Genomic DNA, 17,178 nt, shown 5'->3' on the forward strand with positions numbered 1-17,178 from the left:
AACAAAGCGATTATGACAAACTCTGCATAACAAAGTCACATCAAGAGTATCAAAGTGAAACATGTGATCTTAGAGATACAAAGATAATCGCGTGGCGTGAAAGAGGCGAGCTCAAATGTGTTGGTTCACGTCTCCTCGCATTGCATTCCCGAAGCGGCAACGATGCATTTCGACTCATCCTCACAAGCCGAAAACGTCCTAGCGCATGAACCCTCAAGATGTACAAATGCCAGGCTCTAGACAACCTCAACCTTGAAGCAACCAACTCATCATCAAATATCACCTTCACGATGGATACCCCAGACACTAGCAGTCTAGCCCTTGAGCTAGACATCCTCGGTCAGCTTCCCGCGCTGAGGATTTACACCCAAATCAGCCTGTGCTTCCCCGTTCCTGACCCCGCCGCTCACCCCACCATCGTCGACACCTTCAACAAGGGTCTTGAGCGACTCTCGACAAGCTTCCCTTGGGTTGCGGGACAAGTCAAATGCTTTGATGAGAGCGAGGGAAATACCGGCACCTTCAAAATCGTCCCCCTTGACAAGACACCACCTGTCGTGGTCAAGGACCTTCGCAATGACCCCTCTGCGCCCACAATGGAGGGCCTCAGAAAGGCCGAGTTTCCCATGAGCATGTTTGACGAGAATGTCATTGCGCCTAGAAAGACACTGCCTATAGGCCCCGACTATTCGCCAGATAACCCTGAGCCTGTTCTGATCTTTCAACTCAACTTTATCGAGGGTGGTCTGATCTTGACCGTCAACGGCCAGCACGGAGCTATGGACATGACTGGACAGGGAGAGCTCATCCGCCTGCTATCAAAAGCCTGCCGGAATGAGCCCTTCACAGAAGAAGAAATTGCGACAATGAAGCTGGAGAGAAAGACAATTGTCCCATTCCTAGAGGGTATCGAGGAAGCCGAGCTTGATTCTCATCTCGAAAACCAAATCCTCAAGACTCCTTCAACACCTCCACCGGCTCCTCCAGAGCCAGCACCTGCCAGCTGGGCGTTCTTTTCCTTCAGCAACCAATCACTTCACGAGCTCAAGGCCAAAGCAACAAGCACACTTGATGCATCTACGCAATTTGTCTCGACCGATGATGCACTCACAGCATTCATCTGGCAGTGTGTTTCTCGAGCACGCCTCGCCCGCCTAGATCCCGCAGCCGAGACCAAGTTTTCTCGCGCTGTCGACGTGCGCACTCAGGTTGGAGCTCCCAAGGGTTATCCAGGCCTTCTACAAAACATGACCTACCACAGCGGCACACTACAGCAAATCGCAGACGGTCCCCTCGGCGCCGTAGCATCAAACTTCCGCTCCGAGCTAGGACGAGACCGTCTCGAGTTCCGCACTCAAGCCTTTGCGACAAAACTCCACCGCACCCCAGACAAGTCCATCTTCTCCCTCACAGCGGGCGCCGACCCATCAGCCGACATTATGCTCAGCTCGTGGGCCAAGGTGGGCTGCTACGATCTCGAATTTGGCTTTGGGCTGGGAAAGCCCGAGTCGGTCAGGCGGCCGCTATTCGAGGCCTTGGAGTGCCTGATGTACCTACTGCCCAAGAGACCGGATGGGGAGATTACGGCGGCTATCGCGTTGAGGGATGTGGATATGGAGAGGTTGAAGGGGGGTGAGGAGTGGTCCAGATATGGGCGATTTATCGGGTAGAAGAAATAAGCTTGAGGGACGTTTGATCCCATCTTGTCGATCATGATGATCGATCTTGTGCTTCGGCAGTGCGAGAGTAACTACAGTACAGTACATTATAGTCATTAGCCAGCTTATCACGTCAATCAAGAAATACTAGCATGGTCTCTGCCTCTTGTCGCAAAACGTGCATAATCCTCAAAAGCCTGTGACGCAGAGAGTGAATCTTGGCGCATTAATGACAACGTCCAAGACCACATCAGACTCAACTCTTTTCCACCCAACCTGAGGCCAACCAGAGATTTCTCTATTCCCTCAAATCCAAGATTACCACTCGATCGATTCTAGACCACTCTTTTCTCCGACTCTGCGACCGTTTTGGTGTGGCACCAAAGCCCCCCCACGACCCCCCAATATGACGTCGCCGCGCCACGAGAACCGGTTTTAGCAAGGATGACACTTGCACGCGCCACAACGAGATGGCATCAGTTCGACCACCATCAGCCGCAGAGCAGCCTATGAGGGTCCGCTTGGACGTTTCGGATGACGTACCCACCATAACAAGCTTGTCATGAAGTCAACTTGTATAAATCCACGTCTTGGACTCGTTTTTTTCGTCAGTCTTGTTCAACAATCTTCCCAAGAAGCCAAATTACCAGAAATCGTCAACATGGAGTGGGCAAAGAACACGTACAATGACCAGTATGAGAAGTGGATGCCTTGGATCGAGGACATGTACCTCAAATGGTTCACAAAGGATAACAAGGCCAGCTACGCCACCAAAGGTTCGCTCCATCCCCTCGAAAGCCGGGATCACAACTAACAGGCTTAGAAAACCTCAACAAGACAAAAGTAACGGGCGTCGAACAAGTCGATACTCTCCAAGACGGCGTCAACAACCTCGCCACCGGTCAAGTCGGCCAAGGCGGTCTCCTCCAACCTGTCGGAGACATGGCCTCTAAGGAGGGCATCAACCGTACCGAGCGACAAGGCAAGGACGACAAGGGTGGCTACGCACCCGAGAATATTCCCGGCTCAGCGGCAGTGAATAACGCGGCTGGTGCAGTCGTTGATGGCGGTAAGGCTGCTGGTGGTGTTGTTGGGGGACTGTTTGGCGGTGGCAAGAAGGAGTAGATGTTTCATGTGGTGCTTGATATTTTTTATTGTTTTCACTTATATTTAAATAATACCAGTTTAGGTTAAGATAGATGAAATAAGCGATAGTACCTACGCTAGGACGTATACAATACCATGATTCATAACCGAAAGATATCATAAGGGATCTCACAATACACCAGGTCTCGCATCAAGTCGTAACAACCCCCCCAGCTTCAACATCACTCTGCTGACTGTGTCCCCGGTCTGGCTTCCTCGCAACGAACTATGTGCGTGAGTAGATCAATCAATCCCATGGGGATCGCAACTCACCTCGGCAGCAGAAACGCAGACGCCTTTCGCCAATCCGCAGACTCCAATAATCAAAGGGATCAGCTGGCCCGCCGTACCCACCGAGTAAACATCCGTCACTCCGTTCCAGTACAGCGTGAGCTCAATACCTAGAACGAAGTAAACTAGGGAGAAGATCCTGTAGCACCATTGGACGAGGTTGCTGTAGAATTGACTGCAATCTTGTTAAGAGATGCACTCTCCTTTTGAACCAATCGAAAACAGATCGCTCTTACTAGCTCTTCCATCGGGGTTTTATGCCCTGTTCCCGCTCATCTTGAACCATTCGACGCTCCTCCTCGGTAGTGCTTAGCTGATTGCGAGTCGGCTCATCAGTCCATGGTCGTTTTTTGTGCACACGAAACACCAGAACAAGGCGTTGGAGCGCTAAAAAGAGAAATGCTGCCGACGCACAGCTCAAGGTTCTCGTTACGTGCCGGTTAGATAGTGATACTTTGGCAAAGAGAAACGCATGAGAACCGCAGGGGGTGGCCAGGAAGTTACCACCGCGCATGCCGCGATGCCAAAACCAGATGAAGTAGCCAGCGACTGCGCAGCCGAAAAGATTCAAGATGATGCCATGACGCAGGCAGGCCATAAATCCTTTTCTTTCGAGGAGAGTTGAATTTTTCTTTGGTAAGTCAGCTGGCACCGTAATGAAGACACCGCCAAAGATGATGTAGGCCAGGACAAGCATTTCAGCCGTGTGTGTCGGTCGCTTCTCTGCTGTGAGAACGAGGATAGCGATAAAGATGGCAAAGACGAAGATGGAGTAGGTCTCCCTAAAAACAGCAAATTTCTGGAGATCGGTCGTCGGCGCAAATGAGGTCAGCCATTGCATATAGATGCCCAGCCTGATCCCCAGGCCGTACAGGTCAGAGTCACCTTCGAACCCACATTGTTCGTCACGGACGGCGAGTGGGAATTGAGGTTGATCAGGTAACGGCGTGGAGTTCATTGCGGTCATTTTCGATCTTGAGGGGAGAGAGAAGGTAAGTCAGCCACACTCTTTCAAGACAGGAATGCAACGGATTTAATGACAACAACTGCTGAGCCTAGCGAGACATGGAAGCCTGCCAGGCATTTTTGCAGGACCAGAATCGAACCATAACCTGAAGTTGCACGGTTTCAGCTGACCAGGATTGGTCAGTCGACTGTCCAGCTGCAGCTCAGCTGAAAACAAGGAGACTCAGCTCCAGGACGAGGCTGATTGGTATACCCTTGTCATTGGAGATGACTAATGTCCAGGTAGGTAAGATAATGAAGAAATCTATTGTCAAAGATACAACAAATTAACTATGTTGATATAGATAGGTACATGATATTTGCACTTGATTGGCTGTGGTGCAGGCATATGTGTTGATCACTTTCCGATGCAGCACCGGAACTGTCCTTACAGACAGGACACTTGTCGAATATTTTAGACGCTAGACCTCTCGGGCTTGCCATTGTGAGACTCGTTGTCAATGACACTGTCGTGAGGGTTGGCATAGTCATCCTCGCCACTGAGCTCCTCAAGAGTCTTGCGGGCAGTCTCGGGAATCAGGAGAGTGGTGAGGCAGCCGAGAAGCATGAAGAGGGCATAGATCTCGAGGACGTGATCCATCCAGGGAGCCTCGTTCTTGTCGGTGGCGCCGTGGGTGCGGAGGATGGAGATGGCACCCTGACCGATGATGGAACCGATCTTGCCAGAGGCGGCAGAGATACCGTGGGAGGTGGAACGGTAGCGGGTAGGGAAGACCTCGCCGGGAACAATGAAGGTGGTGGTGTTGGGGCCTGGTCATGTCAGTTGACTGTGTTGGAAAGTTCAAGTGAACAAACATACCAAAGTTGAAGAAGAACTGGGCAAGCACGTAAATGGCGAGCAGGCCGTTGGAGGAAATGTGGTTGTAGGCGAAACCCATAACCTGAAGGTGTTAGTGTCACGTGGCACCCCCAAGGCGAACAACTTACAATGAAGAGAATAGTAAGAATGAGGAAGCCGCCAAGCTGGATAGTCTTGCGGCCAAGGGTATCAATAGTAGCGACGGAGACCCAGTAGCCAGGGACAGCACCAGCAAGGACGATAATGATGTTGCCGACAGCGGTGTTGTACAGGAACTCGTAGACGTTGTGGGCATCCTTGGAGGAGTATCCGATGACCTTGAGAATGGTACCGTTGTTCAAACTGAGACCATAAAAGGCCACATCAAGACAGAACCATGAACCAGCAGTTCCGAGGAGGAGAGAGGCGTTCTTGAGCTTGCTGTAGTGGCGGAAGAAGTCACCCCAGCTGGCCTTGGGCACCTGAAGGTTGGCACGAGCACCCTGCTGAACCTGGGCGCGGGCGACCTCATCAGTCTCACCCTCACGCTTGCCAGTCATATAGGCCTTGACATCCTCGTCGGCCTTTTCGACATCGCGGGCAACGTCAAAGGTGTAGCGGGGGGTCTCAGGGATGGTGAGACGGTCTGGGTTCCCCGGATGTTAGCCCATGTCACTGACATGCATGCCAAGAAGGAAGCCAAGAAACTTGATCACTTACAGTAAAGGGCGATGCAAGCGGGAACGGCACCGAAACCGACCAGGGTGCGCCACATCTTGTCAACAGCGACCTGGCAGTCACCAGTGCAGTGCTTAGTATCGGGGGCACCCTCGAGGGCGTGCTTGAAGCCGAGAGTGAGGAACATCATGACGAGAGCAGCGACGAGCTGGCCGATACCCTGCATGGCAAAGACAGCAGCCATCATGGCACCTCGCCACTTGGTGGTGGCAAACCTGAGGGGTCAGGGGTTAATATGGGATCGAGGACAAGATGGAACAAAACTTACTCGGAAGTAATAATGGAAGAAAGAGGATAATCACCTCCAATACCAATGCCCATGATGACACGCCAGAAGATGATAAGACCGATCAGAGAGGTGGAGGGCGAGCCAGCAGTCAGGGCCTGGGCAAGGGTAGCAAAGATGATAACGATAAGCTCCAGACCGTACATGCGCTTTCGACCGACAATATCAGCCAGCATACCAAAGCCGAGCTGACCGATAACGGTACCGGCAGAGGTAGACAGCTTGATGGCGTTATCGCTGGGGGTCGAGAGCTTGCCCTTGCCGGGGTAGTAGACGATGCCAAGCATGATGGTGAGCATGGAGACGCAGAAGATATCGTAAGAGTCAGTGAAGAAGCCGACACCGGCAACAACACAGGCTCGGACATGGTACCAGCCAAAGGGAGCCTTGTCGATCTCTGCGAGGGCGAGACGACGACGCTCGTTGGGGTCGGCGATGTGAGCAAAGTCATTGTGGAAGTTGTGGAAGGCATTGTTACCACCGCTCGTCTTGGCGACGGCGGCGGGGGCACGAGCCTCGTCAGCCATTGTTGGCAGGGATATTATAAGGGGAAGTATTAATAAAAGATTGGTGAAGTAAAAGAGACACAAGCAAGTGTTTTTGATATTCGTATACTTGAGGAGCGAGAGCTCTGTCCAAGAGTCAAGTGAAACCTTGCGCCTGTCGAAGAAGAAGAGCCAAGAAAAGAAAACAACAGAAGACGAGCTTGGATATAAGTATGAAACGAGTGCTGTAGACACGGCCGAGCTGCCAGGCAGATTATACGGCGTGTTCCATCAAACAGATCCGTCCGAACCGATGGCTCCTGCCCATCACGCTCTTACCCACTTCTCAATTGCCCACTCATCAGGCTCCCTTCTCTCCATGGGCAATCGAATCTCCAATTCTGCCTTTGGCCGCGCCTCCAGGGGCTTCAGTCTCTTACCATGCTCGGTCTAGGATGAGGCACGAGACACTCGAGCACGTCGACGACCCCAGACGAATCAACGGGTCGCTCCTTCCCCACGTGCTTCCAGATGCCAAGAGCCTTGGCTGCAGGGCCTCCCGAGATGTTCAGGGAAGGAGCGACGCGAGCTAGGGTCTCGGCAAACGGCACGGAATTAGCGTGCTTCCGACCCGCCTTGGCATGATCCAGCGAATCTTCTACAGGCGCATCTTGCTGTCGCATCTAATGCCTCGCATCGTCTGTGGCATCGTTGGGTCCCCCCCTTTATTGGCTTTAACCATATCTCAGTGACCGAGACCGAGCGCTCCATTTGGTGCTCGTGCGACTAAGCTTGTTGCTGATTGAGTTTGCCTATTTGGGACACCGAGCACTCCACAGAACGCGTCCTGTAGAACCTCGAGACCCGGATATCACGGCTTCGAGAGGCGACGGCCGTGTTGCCGCCTTACTCCCGTTAGCGAGCCGGTTCTCTGGTTCCCTTGCAACCTTGCCAGCAAGCATATCCTCTCGTTGTGCCCCTCGGTCGCCGTGTTGTCGGTTATCGGCGTCACTCTCCCGACAGTCTTCAGCTCTGCCTTGCGACATGCGCCCGACTTGACTCTTCTCTTCTTCTTTCTTCACACCAAGTTTGGACTTGATCGACCGATAGCCATGTCAGCACCTGCAGTCAGCTCGACTGAGCCCCCTCCGTTGTCGCTCGAGGTTCTCACTGTTCCCAGCGAGAAGAAGGATGCCCTCAAGCTCGTGGTAGACAGTGTCGCCCAGCAGCGACAGATTGCCTCGCGGGCCATCATATTTCACCCTCTGTCTCTGGCTGTCTTTGCAGCTGTTCTTGCTGTTGCGCACTACGCCGCCAAAGTTGGCAACGACTTTAGCTCCATGCTGATCACTTACCCAAGCATCATCCTCACATACCTCGTGGCAACTCGTTACCTTTCCAGCGCATACATTCGCATCGCTGAGGACACGGACTGGCTTGGGTGGCTGAAGAACGAGGACGGTGTTGAGGACACCATCATTGGTGCCCGCTACGGCAAAGACATCATCGCGGCCGTCATTGTTCGCTTCGACACGACGTCCCGCAAGAATGGCAACAGAAAAGCCCTCATCCGGGGATGGACCACCAAAAACAAGTACCGACGTCGAGGACTCGGTGGAGACATGCTCCGCGAGACTGTCAAGGTCGCCAAGCAGACGCAGGGCCGAAGCTGTGTCGTCGAGTTTGCCGATGATCACGCCAATAGCAACCTACCTCTTCACACCATCTTCAATGCGACGTTCCTCGCACGTCAAGCCCGGGCGAAACAGGCCTTGTCAGCTGCAGTCAAAGACTGGGAGGAGGGAAAGCAGGGCCCGCAGTGATGCAGACTGCCAGTGTGCCTTAACTCGGTAAGCATCGTGCCGCAACATGGTCCATTACTTTTATGGCAGATCTAGACTAACGAATGAACAGTCATTCAATCATCTCTACCTTGTCAGAATTCCATAAACTCATTTAATCTCAACTACCCTCCTTGTGTTATGGGCCCTAACCAATCTCTACTCCCGCCGACGTGTCTTCAAAGTCGATGCATTTAGCGGGCTCTCGCTGCTGCAACTCGATCTTCTCGTCCGCCGTCAGTTCAGCTGTCGCCTGTCCGAGCTTGATGGTGAAGACCAGGATCAGCGACACAGAAGCAAGACCAGTGGCCGTCCAGAAGCCGATCTGATTTTGCTGTCGCCGATCCATCTTGTCAATTCGTTGAACCTCCTTCGCCGCAGCTACTGCGAGCTCGCTGACTCCCAACCAAAAGGCGATGCCCAGATACAGCAAGCTGTTACAGAGGGCTCCAGCCACGGCCTGAAGTCTTCGAGGTTGCGAAGTGGTGATGAAGACATTGGTCACGTTAAAAACGATGTCTACACCAATCGTGGAGCAAAGCATGGCAGGGAACACGTATGACCAGTACGCACGCCACTTTGATCCACTTGTCTCGGGCATGAGAGCGAACAGCAGGACAGAAGCGAGAAACCCAAAGCCTGAGATGATCATCAGGATGCGACCAGGTACCAGATGCAATATGAATCCGCTTATCAGTGCCAACACAAGCCCCAGGTTGGGCAATGGGGCGAACCACACGGCTGTTTGGAGAGGTGATGCTTTGAGGACTTCATCCATACTATCACCCATAGTTAGCCAAGCCGACAGGCAATCGGGCAAGGGGCTCACTAAAAGCTGGCATAAAAGAGATACAACCCAAATACGCCATACTCGATAAACAGGCATGCGACAAGTCTCTTCATATACTTGGGGCGGAAGAGCTCAGCAGGAAGCAATGGATGTTTGGAGACCCACCCTTGAACATATACCGCTGCGACGAGCAACAGTATGCCAAGGATATAGGTGATGAGGATGTAGGGAGTTCGCCACCCGTCGGGCGCTCGGCCACTGTCAGTGATGGCATACACAACCAGCGAGACGCCAGGCACAATGGTCAAGAGTCCAGGCCAGTCCATCTTGACATCCGGGTTCGAGCCGCCGAGGTTGGAAGGAATCGAGAGGCGACCGATGATGGTGATAAGGAGGCTACAAAAGGTGCCGATCCAGAAGAACCATCGCCACCCAAGGACCTCGGACGAGACAGCGCCAATGACGATACCAAAATAGAAGCCGATACACCCGAACGCACCATATATACTAAAGACGATGTTCTTCCTCGGTCCGGGCCTATACGTCTGTCCAAGCAGCGCCAGGCTGGCGGGGAGAAAGGCGGCTGATCCGATTCCTTGCATGGCACGACAGACGATGAGCATGGTCAAGTTCTGACTAAAGCCGCAGATGAGGGACCATATGAGCAGCCAGAGATGGCCAGCCAGAAAGACGAGACGACCCCCATATCGGTCACAGACGCGGGCAAATGGGATGAGCAAGGCTGAAGTGGTGAGGTTGGGGACGGCAGCAGGCCAGGTCCTTGCCGAGTCGGGTATGTTGAGGGTCTTTGTGAGCGACGGCAGGGCGACGTTGAAGCCACTGATGGCGTACTCGCTCATGATGAGGGATCCGACGACGGCAAAGACGAAGCCCATCTCGATGAGCCAGGATGAGAAGACTGGGGGTCGCCTCCGGCCGAGGAGTTCGAGCTCGTCTTGATCCAGGAGATGGCAATCCATGTCTGTAGAGGGCTCCTCAATGATGCCTGCCTTTATGTCGGATTGTCTAGTCATGTTGATGTGTTGGTGATGGCAAGGACTGGCATCGATGCCGAGAAGGAGAGAAATCTTGAGTTTGAGATGTGGCAAAGTCCCCACGAGTATTTATACAGACGATATCTACGAACCTTTGATGGCGTAATCACGAATTCTGTATTGCGAAACTTCATGGCGGCCGAGAGGCTGCGATAAATGGAGGGGCAATGACGGCGACATGTTTGTTCGATGTGAATATGTTATAAGTTAATGTAGATGAGAGATGTACATGATGGAAGAACACTTGAGCCTCCGTCGATTGCACGATTCTTTGCTCTCAAGACGAACCCAAGTTACCCTAGGCCTTTTGATGCAAACTTGAGCGGGATCAAGAGATAGACAGAGTGCCTTGTAATTCACGAAGGAAAAGGTTATAGACAAGATGACCGGATCCGTGTGTACTTGGGTTTGGGTTTGCATTTTGCTTCAGTAACAATTGTTAATGCAGTCTGAAGTGAATGAGGGGAGCATGTGACTCAGTGAGTGGATGATGAACAATGCTCAGGTCTTGGCTTCGTGTCCACATTGGGGTTTTAGATAAGGTAGACGTCAATTGCATGCATTTCTTTTTTAAAACCCCGTAAGGCTATTTCTAAAATATCCAGGGTCAATTGTGTAAGCAGAGTCTATTATGTATTTGGAGGCCTGTTTTGAGCATCTCTTTGGAGGGTCCATCGTCAATGGCATCCATATCAAGGCAGATGCATTGCCGTGGCCACGCCCTTATTAAGCTGCTTTCTAATAATAGCCCACCCATTTTTCCACTCTGCACATTCCAACTCTTGGCTCGCCCGTCTAAATGGCTTCGCCCGAGTCGTAACATTTCTGACACGGTTGGAATTGGACGAATTGTTCAAGCAAGGCTGGGTTTTTTTAGCACCGCCCAGGCCGTCTCGTCGTCTCTTTCGCCTCGTGTCATGAACTCTTGGCATTCTGTCAGTCTTGGCGATGTGTCTATAATTAGAGAGACGAGATGCGAACCCAGGATTCAACAGTAAATAACCTCAAAAAGAATCGACGCATTCCTCTCCCAAGTTTCAGGTCTCTCAATTTCTTTTTATTTTACTCACATCGCTTACCTTTCCAACTGAACCATGATCGAGTTTGACCCCCGCGCAGACATTACGCTCAAGGTCAGCAGGGAGAAGAAACTCTTTTCGGCCTGCTCCCGCGCGCTTTCGAGGGCGTCACCTGTGTTTGAGCGGATGCTGTACGGACATTTCACCGAGAGCAAAAGCCGACTTGCCGAGGGCGAGGAATGGGTCGTGGAGCTGCCAGAAGACGACTCAGCACCGATGGAGGTCTTTCTAAACATTTCGCACTCCCATTTCGGCAGAGTGCCGAGGAGGATGCCGCTGGATGAGCTGTACGAACTGGCGGTGCTGTCGAATTACTATGACTGCACAAGGCTGCTGGAGCCGTGGATCAACGGATGGATGGCGTCGATCGAAGTCAGGGACTCGAGTGTGAGCATGGCAAAGGCTCTCTGGGTATCGTGGGAGTTTGGGCGCAAGGAGGCTTTCTCGAGAATGGCGCTGAGGATGCTGATGGAGTCGGATATGGGGAGGACGGCCGAGGATGAGTTTGACAAGCTCAAGATGCCGCCTGATATCATTGGTGCGTACACATATCCCGTGAAGCATTTGGGCCAACTAACAACTTGCAGAAAGAATCTCGGCGATCCGACTCCAGACGATACAAGCTCTCCTAGGGGTGCTCCGTGACATGGTGGAAAATCTGCTTGTGGTGGACGAAAAGCCGCGATGGTGCCGGCACGCAGAGTGGATGGGCCCGCACCGCTGCGAGTCCATGATCCTCGGGTCCATGACCTTTTGTCTCGCCAGGGCGGGCCTCTGGCCCCTCCCCTCAGCGGAAGAAGTCCCAGACAGCATCGTCGGCCTGCACCGCAAGATGACAGGACTGGTGATCCACGACATCGGACATGTAGGAGGGAAACCTGCCCTGGATCATCAGCTTTGTAACCCGGGACCGTTGCTCATGGGACAGATTGAGGAGATTTTTAAGGATGTTGCGAGTCCGGTTACAAAGTTTCATTTGGAGAGGATGGATGAGCAGGCGAAACGGTTGACCGAGTCATGATTTTGTGTTTTGTGTTTGTTTTTTTTTTTTTAGCGAGGCGTTGGATGGGTTTTTAGAGGGGATACACCAAAAACGTGGACATGATATTCATTTCTTTGCTTCTCAAAAATAAAAATAAAAATTGTGGTATTTTCATCGATGGACCCCGGCCTGTCACTCGACATTGCTAGCTGGACTCCCAATCTACCGGATCATTGAGAACAAAAATTTGTTTGCGTCGGTCGCACAGCATTCCTCGTGCGTGTACGTGCGTCTTTTTACCCCTGGACCATGCTTCCCGTTACGGATCCGTTTTCCGAAAGGATTTCTGGAGTACAGGGTAGCCTCCATGTCAAGCTGGCAGTTGGAAAGATGGAATGTGTTCCTTGATTCCAGCAATCTTGATAGTGAAACAATTGCGCGTCCTCGTAGTTATTTATATTAATACAGTGTTTTTTATATTGACTCTTTATTCATAACGGTATACACCGAGTCACAGATATGCGGTCAAATACATGTGTGCTGAAGCTGCAGCCATGGTCCAATATCGCTGCAATCAAGTGGACACAAACTGCCAACTAATTCCCAGTACCTGCATACCCTACGGGCCCTACAGTCAATAGTTCAATGTCCGCTTACAATTCCTTTCCCGGTACACATCTGCAACGTGGTCAGGCAGCCCATGATGAGTTGGCACCAGTCTAAGCCCTAACATCTCGACTCAAAAAAATCTCAAGCCCGAATCTCAATCAAAAGAGACTTATCGCGGGCGCCTTCCCCCCTTCTGATGCAAGCTAACGGGACGCTATCCACCGCAAGGGCGAGTCCATCGACGCAGGTACAGGGGGAAAATCAAGACAGGGGTGAACGCCTGTCTGAGCCCCCTGGAAAGACTGGGCAATGCTTAATCTCGGGGCCAAGACCCATTATCTCGAGGTCTCTGCAAGATGAAAAAGGAGAAAGATGACGTCTTTTTGTGTTATCAGAGATTTTCAAGCCTTTTCCGATCGGCGATGAATGCTTCATCATCCCGTTGGCGCGATATCTAATATCCACTTTGTTCGATTCCGTCTTCCGTAGTAGCACGATGGGTCCGGAGCTTGAATCTTTCACCATCTCGAATACCGAGCCAATTGCGAACGATCCGTAAGAAACTCAAAGTGAAAAGAGTCCCATCTTCCTTGGTTCTGGGAAATTAAACTCGACGATGTCATGGCTGAACCTTGGGCATGGCCGGCTTCAGATTGCGGGAGTGGCTCAACGCTTGTGGGCTTCTTCTCTTTGCAACAAGATCAACGGAGATGCCGCCTTTTTAGAGCATTTTCCCCTCTAGAGATGGGGGATTTTGAGACAGCGGTTGTTTTTCCAAAACAGCACTTCTCGTATACACCAAGATCAAAGGTCCAACCAACATTTGCACAGCCTGCGGAACGCCCGGAGGAACAGACATGTTCCCTTCTTGCGGGGTTTTGCAACCACACCATGTGCTGTAACCTGGCAGTGGCTGTCTCGTAGTGGCGCCCCTCCCCGGAAGTGGGTGCTGGCCGCTGTTGGTGCTTCTCTTCGTTTTCCTTTTTTGCTGATGGTGGTCTGACGGCAGGTCGGTTCGAGGCATCACGCTGACGATGGCATGAACAAAAGCTTGGCTTTCTTAATTACCTGTTTAATGTTCATCTTTTGACTCTTGTCTAGATGGTCTACTGCAGCTCGTTGTGCGTCTCACACAGAGTGTCTCTCAACCCATGCCAGCTGTGCGACCTTTCACTTTGCTCGAGTCTGTCACTCAACTGCAAATCTCTTCCCCAATTGGCCCTGAACAGATAAGAGATGCACCTGTTTGTTTACCCACCCCTCCCGGTTCACCCGACAGCGAACAAGGTTTCGTCCCATGTCGCAACTCTTCGTCATGATGCGCCCACTCCCCCAGGCTCGGGGTCAGCCTTCTCCCCGCGGCTCTCTCTCGCTCACTTCAAGTGGTTTGGTCAAATACGAGCCTACCGAAAGGAGCACTCTGATCAGCAGGCTTCTCTGCTCGTGTGTGGTCCACTAACAATCTGGCAACAGAAAAGGCCCTTTCGGCTCGGCGCGATAACAAGCTGGCCTTGTTCCGCGCTAGGAAATGCCGACGTGAGAAAGAGACCAGGGCTACTTTGCTTTGCTTTGCTATGCTTTGTTTTTATTTTTATCACCGCTCGCTAGCTTCCCGAAGTTCCCAGCCACGAGGCGTCAAGCCCGATTGGGGGGGAGGCCAGGTCAAAGGGGGATGGGCGGCAAAAAGGGAGGGGAGGGCTTCTGTAGTGGTTGCTGGGCACAGAAAGGTGGCGTGCTGTATTTCCGTTTGCAATCAAAACAATAGAGACTATTCCAAACAAAACGCCCGATTCTTTCATTAAGTATTCTATATAGTACGTTCATGACATTTGCTGCTGTTACTGCTGCGTATAATCGCGCTTAAGAGGAACTCGTAGTCTCGACATCTATCGCCAGCTGCGTCACGTTGAACGTGACATACTCATTGTTGGAAGAGTAGGCTTCGGTTCCCCAGGCCATGTAGCCGAGGTAATCAGTGGGGGACGGGTAGTCCGTGTCGCTCATGGACAGGATCTCGTTGATCAGAGGGGAGAGGTCGCCGCTGAACTTTTCCACGGGCTCCTTGACGTACCACGTGAGCACCTTTTGCTTGGTCTCGTCGTTGACGCCGACGTAGAGTTCGCTGATGAGTTAGCACATGCACAACATAGTAATGAGATATGAGACTCACAACTTGACTCCGTGAAGAGTCTTGGTCGCCACAGGACTCGCGCCGCCATTGAAACCGATAGGCTGAGTAGCAGCTCCAATGGCCGCAAACCACACCATGATTTCGTGAGAAGCGTCCTCACTGACCTTTGACTTTTCCTTGTCCTTGTCCAAGAACATATCCATGGCGACGTTGGCGTTGACCTCTCGATCCACCAGATCATCAAAGTCGGACTTTGTGATGTGCTTGCTTCCCTTGGCCGACGTGTTACCGGCAGCGTAGGTCCAGGCAAAGTCGATCTCGATCTTTTCAATCGTGTTTAGCTTGACGGGGAACGTGTCGCTCTCAACCATGACGTTGGGGAAGGCGTGCACAGGAGCCTTGACATCGTCGACGGGATAGGCCCAGACGCTGGCCCAGTTGGGCGCCGTGAACTCTGTGTCATAGGTCTTGTTGTTGTGGATGTCGACCTGAGCATCGTGTTAGGTATATGATGAAGTAGGTGGATCTCCGTCAACGGCAGTTGGGATGCCATGCCAGGATGGTTGAGGGGATGAAAATCCGGGGACTCGAGAGATGAGATGAGAAAAGGCGTCAAGCTTACATATAAACACATTCCTCCCTTTCCACCATCCTTCACACCCCACTGATTGGGATTCACTACATCAAGTCAAGTCAGTAAATTGTAACACAAGCATGTCGCACAGATGTTGAGCCAAGCTTGACGTTCATGATGCGGCTCAACCATCAAGACGGCAAGGTGCATATGACAGACGCGGGGGAGGACAAGGAGGCACCAAACGGTCTGGCAGGTGTCTACATCTACTAGGGGGGCATAGGGGAAAAGATAAAAATAACAATGGGTAAAATGAGTGTGAAAAAAAAAGCCATGAAAAAAGTACTCACGTGTAAACTCAAGGCCCTTGGTCTCTGGATGAATACCATACGACTTTTGGCAGTACTGCTCGACCGTGATGCCATTATCGTTGGGCCTCTTGGGCTTGGTCGGGTCAGGCTGCGGCTTGAACAGAGGAGGACCTCCTGTAGCCTCTCGATGCTTCTCAAGTCCGAAGAGGATGCCGAGAGTGATGGCGATGGGGAGGGCCAAGAGGCCAAAGTTGACGAGGAAGCGAATCGTCATGGCTGACGGGGGTGGGGGAAAAGACGAACAAACGATGGACGATGAGCGAGTGAACAAAAGAGAGAAAAATCTATACAGTTGAAGATTGTCTTTCTCTTACTCAAAACGACGGCTTCCCTTTGCCCTCCTCTCAATCGGGAGAGATCAGAATAACGAGCGAACGAACGAACGTCTTGGGGGGCAATGGAACGGATGATGGACGACGACGGGCAGAATCAAGGAAAACAAGCCCGAGAAATGGATGCCTCAGCTCAGCTTTGCACGCAGCTTTCCCTTTTCAGCCGCCAACTAATATTTTTTCTCTCACACATGCTTCCAGGGGGAGGCGAAAGAGAGAGTAAGAACCCACACACACACCCCCCTTGCGTCGGCTGCGGAGAGCCCATCCATGGTCTGATTGAAGGGAAGCGCTCTTCTTGCTTCGATAAGGCGCACACCCCCTGTGTGAATGCCGAACCGAAGTAGGGTACCCACAGAGTGAAATCTAGAGGCGGAATGGCAATGGCAGATCCAATGAGCGACCGGCATCGTAAAGAGCTGGCCACTGGAGCAGCTGAGAAGGTGTGAGCCCCTGATCAAGGACAGGGATGGCCCCTGGCTCCCGGGAGTCGTATAGCTGCGTGTAGTGGAGTTGGGTCAGTCTAGGGCGATCTCTCGATACGAGGAGGAGGGGGGCCGTGGATGTCACTGCAGGAACGGGTAAAGAGGGGAGCTGAGGAGCTGAGCACGATGTCAACTTTGGCACCTGGGGCGATGCCGAAAGGATAGGCCGTTCCCAGGCAGGCCACCAGTTCAGGTCAGTCAGTTGGCACGTCACGCCCGCTCCAGGCCAGGCCGGGCCAGGACAGCAGGCAGTGTCTCTGTTCGTGTCGCATGGATCTCTCCATCTCTGCCGCCCTCGCCGGGAGAAAAGGACAGGGCAGGGGTGGCTGGTGTGGTCTTTTTTTGTTCCTTGGATTGGTAACCGTCGATGTGCGGGCACTCAGTGACTGAGGGCGGGACGTGCCAATGGTGGATGCCAGTGCCAGTGCCAGTCACTGACGGGACCCGTACCTTCCAGCACTAGCTACCTTACGGCACGCTTTTTCCCTCGCACCCCCGGCCTCCTCTCGTCACTCACTCTC

At 52.3% G+C, this 17,178-nt stretch overlaps 7 protein-coding genes across 7 annotated transcripts; 4 read left to right on the plus strand and 3 right to left on the minus strand.

Moving 5' to 3' along the window:
* Positions 1-290: 290 nt before the first annotated feature.
* On the plus strand, positions 291-1,670 carry NCS57_00532900 (Trichothecene 3-O-acetyltransferase; the record flags this gene model as incomplete). Its single annotated transcript, XM_053055255.1, has 1 exon — positions 291-1,670. The coding sequence occupies one exon, from the start codon at positions 291-293 to the stop codon at positions 1,668-1,670; it is 1,380 nt and encodes a 459-aa protein (XP_052914210.1).
* A 649-nt stretch (positions 1,671-2,319) lies between these two features.
* On the plus strand, positions 2,320-2,783 carry NCS57_00533000 (uncharacterized protein; the record flags this gene model as incomplete). Its single annotated transcript, XM_053055256.1, has 2 exons — positions 2,320-2,434; positions 2,482-2,783. The coding sequence occupies 2 exons, from the start codon at positions 2,320-2,322 to the stop codon at positions 2,781-2,783; spliced, it is 417 nt and encodes a 138-aa protein (XP_052914211.1).
* A 1,732-nt stretch (positions 2,784-4,515) lies between these two features.
* On the minus strand, positions 4,516-6,450 carry NCS57_00533100 (uncharacterized protein; the record flags this gene model as incomplete). The annotated part of the gene is made up of 5 exons (XM_053055257.1): positions 4,516-4,871; positions 4,921-5,002; positions 5,049-5,545; positions 5,620-5,852; positions 5,906-6,450. The coding sequence occupies 5 exons, from the start codon at positions 6,448-6,450 to the stop codon at positions 4,516-4,518; spliced, it is 1,713 nt and encodes a 570-aa protein (XP_052914212.1).
* A 1,070-nt stretch (positions 6,451-7,520) lies between these two features.
* NCS57_00533200 (N-acetyltransferase domain-containing protein) lies at positions 7,521-8,231 on the plus strand (the record flags this gene model as incomplete). The annotated part of the gene is made up of 1 exon (XM_053055258.1): positions 7,521-8,231. One exon carries the CDS (start codon positions 7,521-7,523, stop codon positions 8,229-8,231), a length of 711 nt encoding a protein of 236 aa, XP_052914213.1.
* Positions 8,232-8,397: 166 nt separating this feature from the next.
* On the minus strand, positions 8,398-10,228 carry NCS57_00533300 (MFS domain-containing protein; the record flags this gene model as incomplete). Its single annotated transcript, XM_053055259.1, has 3 exons — positions 8,398-9,028; positions 9,079-10,127; positions 10,187-10,228. 3 exons carry the CDS (start codon positions 10,226-10,228, stop codon positions 8,398-8,400), a joined length of 1,722 nt encoding a protein of 573 aa, XP_052914214.1.
* Positions 10,229-11,188: 960 nt separating this feature from the next.
* NCS57_00533400 (BTB domain-containing protein) lies at positions 11,189-12,194 on the plus strand (the record flags this gene model as incomplete). The annotated part of the gene is made up of 2 exons (XM_053055260.1): positions 11,189-11,711; positions 11,761-12,194. 2 exons carry the CDS (start codon positions 11,189-11,191, stop codon positions 12,192-12,194), a joined length of 957 nt encoding a protein of 318 aa, XP_052914215.1.
* Positions 12,195-14,624: 2,430 nt separating this feature from the next.
* On the minus strand, positions 14,625-16,054 carry NCS57_00533500 (uncharacterized protein; the record flags this gene model as incomplete). Its single annotated transcript, XM_053055261.1, has 4 exons — positions 14,625-14,886; positions 14,935-15,383; positions 15,518-15,573; positions 15,820-16,054. The coding sequence occupies 4 exons, from the start codon at positions 16,052-16,054 to the stop codon at positions 14,625-14,627; spliced, it is 1,002 nt and encodes a 333-aa protein (XP_052914216.1).
* Between the last annotated feature and the right edge of the window lie 1,124 nt (positions 16,055-17,178).

The sequence above is a fragment of the Fusarium keratoplasticum genome, chromosome 4 (assembly GCF_025433545.1).
Source record: "Fusarium keratoplasticum isolate Fu6.1 chromosome 4, whole genome shotgun sequence".
Taxonomy (NCBI): domain Eukaryota; kingdom Fungi; phylum Ascomycota; class Sordariomycetes; order Hypocreales; family Nectriaceae; genus Fusarium; species Fusarium keratoplasticum.